The sequence below is a fragment of the Mauremys reevesii genome, linkage group 1 (assembly GCF_016161935.1).
Source record: "Mauremys reevesii isolate NIE-2019 linkage group 1, ASM1616193v1, whole genome shotgun sequence".
Taxonomy (NCBI): Eukaryota; Metazoa; Chordata; order Testudines; family Geoemydidae; genus Mauremys; species Mauremys reevesii.
Genome location: NC_052623.1, coordinates 7,014,943 through 7,025,196, shown reverse-complemented (window position 1 = coordinate 7,025,196; position 10,254 = coordinate 7,014,943). Strand labels below are relative to the sequence as shown.

The 10,254-nt window shown below is 48.5% G+C and overlaps 1 protein-coding gene across 1 annotated transcript; it reads left to right on the top strand.

The window, feature by feature from the left end:
* The first annotated feature begins 3,725 nt into the window (after nucleotides 1-3,725).
* LOC120392288 (olfactory receptor 52N2-like) lies at nucleotides 3,726-4,697 on the top strand. Its single transcript, XM_039516994.1, has one exon. The coding sequence runs from the start codon at nucleotides 3,726-3,728 to the stop codon at nucleotides 4,695-4,697; it is 972 nt and encodes a 323-aa protein (XP_039372928.1).
* The last annotated feature ends 5,557 nt before the right edge of the window (nucleotides 4,698-10,254 follow it).

Genomic DNA, 10,254 nt, shown 5'->3' with positions numbered 1-10,254 from the left:
GCTGGGAGCCTATAGTTAAACACTAACTGTGGAAATCTTGATCTCATTGAGATCAATGGCAAAACTCCCAACATGGCCAGGAGTTCACCCTAAATCCACATGTAGGGACTTACATACATGGCCTGATTTACACCGGCCATGAGCCTCCAATGACTTCAAATGGAGTCGTCCTGTGGCGTCTAAGGATGGGTGAGCTCATTTAGACAAAAGAAGAACTGACAGCAGAGTTCCTGAAATCTCACTCGGAGGTTTAGAGGTTCAGATCAAGCAGGATAAAAAAAATTTAGGGCAGGTGGAGGGGTCGGCTCTCTCTGTGCCCCCGCATCTCCGGTTCAAGAAGCCCCAAAAGGCAGGAAGAAAAAAAAAGAATGTTTCTGCCTTAGAGGAAAGCAGGCGGTGTTAGCTGAGCAGCTGCTGGGTTACCCATCACCCTCCGAAAGGGAGATCAGGCTGATCTGCCCCTTTTCCCGGGTGCAGGCAGACACTGAGTTTAACCTAGTCTGAGGAGATGTTTCTGTGTGGTGCCTCTGTGGGGTCTTGCTCCTGTTTTTGGTTTTGGGTGAGGGGCAGCTCTGTGTGCCAGGGCTGGAAGTTGTGGGGGGTTGGAGACCTACATGGAGAAGTAGCCAGCACTGGGGGTTATGGAGGAAGGAAGTGGGGTGCACATGGGCAGGTGGGCAGTGCTGAGGATAGTGGAGGCAAGCAGGGTGTGTGCACAGAGAATCAGGAAGCACTGAGGATTCTGGGGACAGGCAGCGGGTACACAGGACAGACAAGCAGAGCTGGGTGTGTTGGGGACAGGCAGTGGGTACACAGGACAGACAAGCAGAGCTGGGTGTGTTGGGGACAGGCAGCGGGATGTACGTGCCAGGTGGGCAGCGCTGCTGAAATTAAATTTTTCTTTGTAATTCTTGATCCAAGGCCAGTGCTGGGAATGTTCTGGGCCCTGAGTGCATTTGTGCTGGTCTCAGGGTCTCTTTGGCCTGGCAAGTGACAGAGCTGCAGCCTGGGTGTCACAACGTTTACTCAGCTTTATTTCCAACTCTTGTTGTTGCTGTGTAACTTCAGGTATTTCACCAGCAGAGAGAACCATAAACCTTTGTATGACACTCCACCTCCTATGTCTCATAGTGATATTATTATGATCTGATTATAGCATATTTATGACACATTTCATGTACGATGTGTCTTGTAAGATTCATTGAAAAAGTTATGTTGTTCTGAATTTGATTATTCTATTTGTAGGCATGTATCATTTGTGTACTTGAAGTTATGAATGTTGACTACGTATCTGTTTGTCAATTGTAGTTACACCTGGGTAACACCCACTAGGCAAGATGCCTTCAGTCTAGGTAGCTATTCAGGGAAATGAGCCAACAGGGAAGACAATAGGCCAGAGAGATATATCACACACGAGTGGCAAATGCCAAGACAGGCACCTGTACAGCCTGTGCTTGTTGCAGGTAATGCAGTTGTCTCAGAGTTGGTTCTGGATACAGCTAAGCCCAGGTCCTAAATTTGTGTCTGCTACGGAGAACGACACTGTGACTGGGTTGCTTCCAATTAGTGTCATGACAAAATCCCAGAGACCAAACAATTCTGGTGCTGTTATTTTGCCTGTTGCAGGGGTGTTACTGGGAAAGGATGTAACAATCCTGTCTGATTAGATTGATCTCCTAGCCTGGGCACAAACAGAGCATGAAGGAGATTTGACAATGTTGCCCACTGACAGTGTGGAAACTTTTAACAAGGAGGAAATGGTTCCTAAGCCTATTGAGCCTGACAACTTGCATGCTGCCAGTGACTGTGCTTACGGTACGTCAATACTACCCGCCGGACTTCACTTGAGAGATGATACCTGAGCACGTAACCTGAGCCAGGAGGGGGTTAGGGTGAGGTGACACCTTCTGCCTGGGAAACTGGACAAAGGCTGGAGGACGAGCCGGGGTATGTGGCTGGAGGAGACTGCTGGAGGGGGTTTCAGTTTGGAACTGGCTGGGGAAATGGAGGGAGACCCAGGGCCGGGGTCTAGGCTCCCTGGCTCCCAAAGATGCACCTGACTGAGGGGGTCCCGTTGTCTGTACCTACAAGCTCTGTTTTCGACTCTATTCCTGTCATCTAAGAAGCCTTCTGTTTTAATGGCTGGTTGAGAGTCACGGTGAACCACAGGAAGTGTGGGGTGCAGGGCCATGACTCCCAAATGGTCTGTGACAACCAGTCATTCCCAGGACAATCGGTTCTAAAAGGGCTGCACCGCCCCCAGCCCCAGCTCACCTCTGCTTCCTGGGCTCCTCCCCTGAAGGCTCTGCCCCTCCCTTCTCCTTCCCCTCCCTTGCTTCCCGCAAATCAGATGTTCGCAGGGGAAGCCTGGGACTGGGGAGGGCTCAGAAGCAAGAAGCAGCTTAGCAAGGTAAGCTGGGGCGGGGAAGCGAGGAGGGGTCCAGGGAGGGGCGGCGCGGCCTAGCCCAGCCCCAGCTCCGGCCCCAGCCTGGCTCCGGCCACGAGCGCCCCAACCCGGCCGAGCACCCCGGGCCTGGTTGAGCAGCGCCGGCCCTGGCCGAGAGACTCTGGCCCCGGCTCTGGCTGAGCGACTCCGGCCTCGGGCCGGAGCCAGAGCCACTCAGCCGGAGCCGGAGCCGGGGCCGGGGCTGCTCAACCAGGCCCGGGCCAGGCCAGGCCTGGGGCACTGGGCTGGAGCAGGACAGGGCTGGGCCGCGCCGCACCTCCTTGGAGCCCTCCTCACTGCCCCGCCCCAGCTTACCTTGCCAAGCCTGGCTCCGGCCAAGCGGCTCCCCCCAGGCCTGATCCCTGCCAAGCGGCCCTGGGTCAGCCCCAGCCTAGTCCAGCGCCCCCAGCCTGGCTTCCAGCGCAGTAAGGGAGCAGGGAGGGGGTGTTGGAAGAGGGCAGGGGAGTTTGGGGGGGTGGGTGGATAGGGGTCAGGGTGGTCAGAGGGCAGGTAGCAGGGGGATTAAATGAGGGCAAGGATCCTGGGGGGGGGGCAGTCAGGAAGGATCAGAGGTTGGATGGGGCGGTGGGGGCCAGTCAGAGGCAGGGGTTTCACTTCCAAGGTCACTTGGGGACAGAGCGACAGGGTGGTTGGATAGGGCAGGGGTCCCGGGGGGCCATCAGGAATGAGAGGAGGGGTTGGATGGGGCGGCAGGGGGAAGTCAGGAAGCAGGGAAGGGGGGTGGATGGGGTAGGGATATTGGGGGGGGCAGGCGTCAAAGAATGTGGGGGGTTGGATGGGGCAGGAGTCCCGGGGGGGGGCACGACCCCCTCGTGGGGTGAGGAGGAGGGAACTGGCTGTTAATTTTTTGGCAGCTCATCATTGGGTTTACCAGAGCTGTTTACCACGACACCCAGATCCCTGGCTCATACATTTGAATTAGAACCTTTTTAGGTGTCTGAGGAGTTCAAGCTTTTCCCTCCAATGGGCATACGAATCACAGTTAATGACATCAAAGTTCATCTGCCAGCATGCTGCCCATTCACCTGATTTAGCTAGCTCCCTCTAAGGACTTTTTGGGAGTTCACTATGGCCAAAATAATGTGGTGCCATCTGTAAATCTTGCCATTTCACTGGTTAACACCTTTCTAGATTGTTAATAACTATGAAATAGTTATCATACTAATCATTATAAACTGTGCAACCCCCCTCGCTGTGCTTCTCTCCCTTCACAGCAATCAGGAGCAATTCTGAGCCTGATCGATGCATCGGCCACCTCATGGAAAATTTCAACCTCACCCCCTCTGAGTCTTCAATATTCATCCTAACCGGCATCCCTGGCCTGGAAGCTGCCCACGTCTGGATTTCCATCCCTTTCTCAATGTTCTACATTATGGGTCTGTTGGGAAATTTCACAGTTCTGTTTGTGGTAGGCAAAGAACAGTCCCTGCACAAGCCGATGTACCTGTTGCTCTGCATGCTGGCGCTCACAGACATCACCACATCTACCTCCTTCGTGCCAAAGACACTGTGTATATTTTGGTTCAATTTGAAAAGCATTACTGTGAAGGGCTGCCTCACCCAGATGTTCTTCTTTCACACACTTTCTACTATACATTCGGCCGTGCTAGTGACAATGGCCTTTGATCGCTACGTTGCCATATGTAACCCTCTGAGATACGCCACCATCCTCACCAATGCACGAATAGTTAAGCTAGGGCTGCTGGGTATGATAAGAGCTGTTCTCTTCATTCTGCCTTTTCCCCTGCTTCTGAGAGGGAAGCCATTCTGTGCCAACCGCATTATCCCCCATACGTACTGTGACCACATAGCTGTGGCAAAGATGTCATGTGGGGACATCACAGCCAGCAGAGTATACGGCTTGGTGATGGCATTTGTAATCATTGGGTTTGACCTGATGATCATTGGCTTGTCCTATGGTCTGATCATCAGGGCCGTCCTCAGAATATCCTCCAAAGAAGCCCACCAGAAAGCCCTCAACACCTGCACAGCCCACATCTGTGCGCTACTGATGGCTTATCCTGTTGGACTCTTCTCCACTCTGACACACAGGTTTGGTCAGGGCATTGCTCCGCACGTTCACATCATCTTGTCAAACTTCAATTACCTCATTCCTCCCATGCTCAATCCTATTATTTATGGGGTCAAAACTAAAGAACTTCGTGACAAAGTGCTCAAATACATCCGCAGAATGTACTCACCTCGTGCTGTTGACTTTAAACCTTCTTGACAAGAGAGGATTTTGGAACTGCACTATGTTACCCTGGATTTGAGAGGTGTTTACTCCACAATGTGATTAAGCTAATCGCAAACATATGATGTTCACTGGCCACAATGAATTAATAAAATAGAACACCACGTAGTTAAGGGTTGATTAGAAAGAGGCTTTTAGATGTAAGGTTGAGATGTAGAAGGCAGTTTCTGCAAAATGCAGTGGATGGAGTGGACAGAGAAGTAAATGAGTGAGAATGAGAGAAGATACATGGATGAAAACCTTGAGTCTAAACACCTCTGATATTAGAAGTTAATTGAAAGTTCATAAAAGTAATGATCTAGAAGAGGTCACTATGATCTATGTGTTTTGTAGAAGTTGTAAAAAAATGTCTAACTTATTGCACTTTGGAACAGTCTTCTGAAGCCATTTTGAGAGACCTTTTTCCTGATACCCTTTCTCCCCAGTGGGTGACCAACTGGCCACTGCAATCCTGCTGTTTTTTCCTCAATTCTGTTCCAGATGTTAGGTAAATATCTTGGGATGTTCTAGACCTATTGTTTATGTCTGTGTATCTTTCAGTCTAATAAACTACAGTGTTAGACAAGAGCATGCTGACTTGCATTTAGTCCTTGATCAGACAGAATTGCTGTCTTCCCATTGATTTATTCCTGCCTGGAGTAAAATATTTAAGTTGACCCTGCTATAACTTCTGAAAATCCTGGGTTACAAACTGCTGTGTTAAACTTCACCATCGCATTAGAGTCAAATATCTTACTGGTTTGTGCAGTCGATTTTGGAGTTGCTTTCAGCTGGAAGTTTCAAAACACACACTAACCATTCCTGTTGGCAAAAACTTCAAAATCAGGTGTCGAGATTTCATCTTGGAGTTTGTAAAACTCATGAAACAGAGATTGCCATGAAATGTCCAGGTGATAAAATTGCTTGCAGTATTAAATCCTTTACCACTTAGATTGGCTGATAACTCACTATCGCCATTGCATCGTGGAGACCTTGGACAGTTGGATCAGCAGTGAAGAGTTTTGCCTTTGGTTCCTGGCCTCACACCCCTGAACAAAAAGTAAAGTACTTTAAGGTTGAAGGTCTCAAACACATGGATGCCACAGAGGACAAAGATTTTAGTGAACTTGTTTTTTTTGCTCCTGCATTGCTGTTGCTACCTTTTGGCAATGCTACAGTTCACAGACTGTTTTCTCAGATGAACTTGATAAAAATAAAACAAGAAGGCAAGATGCAAGAGGAAATTTTATAATACACTGTTCCTGTTAGCACAAAGATGCAATAACAACAAATCTGTGAAGAGTTTCCACCAATGTAAGAAATCATTGCACTAGTCATTGCTATGTTTTGTGCTAGTTTTCAACTATTGGTAACACCATTATTCACTGCATTTTGTTTGAAACACCTGCCAACCCCGAGTCGGGATACAAATTCCAGAAAGGGAGGGGTTGATTTTGAATTTAATTGTCATTTCACAGCTTTGTTCTTAACATGTACAAGCACCTACTGGGTCTTGTAGCTTTCTTTTTAATTTAAACCTTAACTAGATATCTAAAGAAAACTTTCATTTGTTATTTGATGAACAGACCAATGTGTTAATAAAAAGACCCCTTTGTTTGAAGAAGTAGATGGGCTACTTTGGGGTTGGTATATAAGTGATTTGGGGCTATTAATTCAGTAGAAGTCTGGCTAACCTGCCCAGCTCAGGCTGAGGTAGAGGCAGAGCAGCAGCAGCCAGAAACACAAGGGCCAGAGAAGCAGCACAGAAGGCAAAGCAGAGCAGCAGTGCTAGCGACCCGCAGCTGGAGCAGACTAGAACTGGGAGCTGGGTCGGCGCAGACCAGCTGCTCCAACGGGGAGAGAGAGAGGGCTGAGTGACAGCGGAGAGCTGTGGGGCCAGGTACAGGATAGTGGATGCCAGCCGTGTGAGAAGTAACATGGCAGCCAAGCATAATGCGCAGCTGGGAAGAGCAAGGTGGGGCCATGGACAGAGGGCCCAGCACAGGGTGACATCACCGCAGAAGAAGGCCTTGAAGACTGGACTCAGAAGGGGAGACATGAATCTGGTGGGAGGGCAGATGCTGGGCAGAAGGGTCCTGCCACCTAGAGCCTGAAGCTGTGTGGCCACTGTGAGAGCAGGTGTCTCACCCATGCTCTCACCGCAGCACAGCCAGGGTCTGGGCAGGGGGCCTGGGACATATGAGGAACTGACAGTGAGCTTTCCTTACGTCCCAGAGACAGCAGTTTGTGATGTCCCCATGACCACAGAGCGAGGTTTCTTGTTTCCTTGAACCTTTCCCATTTTTTCATTTTTTTTACAGTTGTTTTTTAATAAACACCCTCTCCCCTGGTTGTAGTCACGCAGACAGGGAGCAGACCAGAAGTCCATAATGCAGCCAATACGATGCTTATTGGGGTTAGTTTCCAAGCCAGCATATTCCAAAGCCCTTCGCACTAGTTGGGCTTCTCTCTATGTACCTTCTGTCCCCCTTCCCAGCTCTGACACCAGAGAGCCTTGAGCTCATGTCCCCATTCCCCAACTCCCAATTCCTATTCCGCACAGTGTCTTTCTCCTATGTTTACATCTGTTAGAATAAGATATAAGAGTATCAAAAAGTCAAGCCCACAAGTTTATCTCAGGCTGAAAAACTGGTTTCTGTGCCAACACTTCCTCTCAGGTTAGTTTTGTTTTTCTTATTGTGCCAAAAAGAAGGAATCTGGAAACGGTAAATTCTGTTTCAAAACAGCTACAGCCCAGAGACACAGACCTATACCAAGCAGCAGGAATACTTACCAAAGCCACTGAACTTGTAGCTACATTTCAAATAGGGTTCAGAGAAGCCAAAGATTTTAGCAAGTAAATCATCCGGAAAATGGGGCATTCACCTTGGCCTTTGCTGAGTCGCAACTCCCTCCTCTCCTCCGTGAGCCCCCTCTGCACCACTCACTGAGTCTCTCCTCTCCTCCACTCACCTACCCCATGGCCCCGCAGCTGCCACATGCTGACTCCCTCCTCTGATCCACACCCACCCACTGCTCTCTGAGCCCCTCCTCTCATCCACCTGAATCCCTCATCCCCCAAATCCTCTATTCCCTGCGGCATCTCTATGGAATAGTGAACCACATTTCAAAGTGGCTCCTGGCCTCCCGTGTTCAAGCCCCCTTAGCTAATTTGTTTCAATGTCAGCAGGCACAGCAGCAGGAGAAGACCCACAGCTGGGCCAAGTGTAGGAACCAGACGTCAAGCAAAGAGCAGAGGCAAGCAAATGCCATAGGTGACTAAGGGTGTGTCTGCACTACAAAATTAGTCCAATGTTATTTAAGTTGATACTGAGCCTCTGATTTAAGCAAGTCGATTTTGCATGTCCCCACTGTGACACCGGTCAGCCATACACTGTTGTTGTGAGCATTACAAACACCTTGCAACTTACGTTGCAGTATTTGCTCAGCCGAAGCAGGAGCCCCCACACAGAACAATGTGATGTCATGTAAGAAGCCCTGACAAGCTCTACATCTTAATCATACAGAAAATGAAAATTCATAAATCCCCTGGGATTTAACAGGCGTGCGGCTGTTTTCTATATACCTGGTCAATGTGCAGTGGAGTTGGAAGTGCTCTCTAGAGAGGTCACAGCAGAGCACAGTGGGACACCCCCAGGAAACCAAATCATTCGAACCCCACAGTGCAGTGTCTACACTATCCCCATGTCGACACATCGATGTCAAATAAAGTATAAACTCAACTTAATACAGCATCTGTTGAGCTAACTTTGTAGTGTAGTTCAGCCCTGAGTGGCACCAAGACCAAAGAAGGAGAGAAAGTGATCTAGGGAATAATCAAAGTGTTGTGTCTCTGTTTTTCTCATTTACATCGGAATATTACAAGGCATTTTCATGTTTAGAGTACAGTGAGCAGGCAGAGGCTGTTTTCTGTGTTACCAGCTGTCATAAACAGTTAGTTAAGGGTTAAAGTTTTTTTCTACCTGTAAAGGGTTAACAAGCAGTACCTGTGAACACCTGACCAGAGGACCAATCAGGGACAAGATAATTTCAAATCCCTGTGGAGGGAAGGTTTTTTTTCCTGTTCTTTGTTTTTTTTAGAGAGTCTCTCTTGGGAGTTGAGGGAGTCCAGACATCTTAATCAAGTCCTCCCAGGTTTCTGCAATAAATTCTTCTATTCAAGCTAGTGAGTATTAGCAAGGAACTAGTATTCTTATACTTTTGTTTCTGTATTTGCAATTCTGTGTTTTGCTATAGAATTTCTTTAATTCTGTACTGTTATTGCTTTTACTGAGAAAGAAAGGAGGGGGAATTCTCTCCAGAGATTGATAAGTTTAGACCCTGTGTATTGTTCCATCTTGGTTACAGAGACAGTTACTTTCTTTTTATTCTTTAATAAATCTTTTCTGTAAAGGACTTGGTTGATCTTTCCTTGGGTGGATTCTCAGGGAAAGGGGAGGAGGGAGGCATCCCTCTGTAGTTGGATCCCGGTATCTCTCCTAGGAAAAGGGAGGGGGGAGGAAGCAGGGGGGGAATGGTTTATTTCTCCTAGGTGTAAGAACTCCATGGATTTGGGGCTCTTGGGATCCCCAAGGATTTTGGGGATTTTGTATGTGTACCTTCCAGTACACATACATTATTGGGTGGTGGCAGCTTTTACCAGATCTAAACTAGGATTTTAGTTTAGGGGAACCAATGCAGGTCCCCATTTTGGAACCCAACAGCTCTAAGTGGGGGTGAGACCTATGACACCAGCAGACAGTTTTCCAGTGGTTGAAGAGACTCTGCATTCACCAAAAACAAAGAAAGAGACTAGAAAAACATAGGAAAAAAACCTTCAGAAACACATACCATCTGCCATACAAAAACACTGATCTGAAAGGCGGCATTTTTTCAAACAGCTGAAGAAGTGGTCTGTATAGTAGCAAAGTTGTCAAATTCTCACAAAAGGGAGTTAGATGAAAATAGAGTCTATGGTGGAAGAATCACCAATGTGCTGCTTTCCCTGGCTAAGCAAGGAGTAGCACTGCGGGGGCATGATGAGAGAGAAGAATCAGCAAACTGTGGAAACACACTGGAATTATGGAATTTGTTCCACAAGACGATGAAGCCTTTACCAAAAAAACCCCAATTAAAATTCAATTTAAAGTTGATACATTAAATTTGGTTTAAGTTGAGGCCTTCCAAACGAACTGGACAGCAACAGTATTTTTTCACACACCAGAGGGCTTCTTTACCTTCTTTTGACAGCCTAGCACACATCATGCTCACATAGAGGGTCAGAAGCAGGGGCGGCTCCAGGCACCAGCACACCAAGCACGTGCCTGGGCGGCAAGCCCTGGGGGGCAGCCTGCCGGTCACGGTGAGGGCGGCAGTCAGGGATCCTTTGGTGGGATGCCTGCGGGAGGTATGCTGGTCCCAAAGCTTCGGTGTTAATTCGGCAGCGGGTACGCCGAAGGCGCAGGACTGGCGGACCTCACGCAGGCGCGCCAACAAAAGCCACCTGACTGCCATGCTTGGGGCAGCAAAATACATAGAGCTGCCGCTGGTCAGA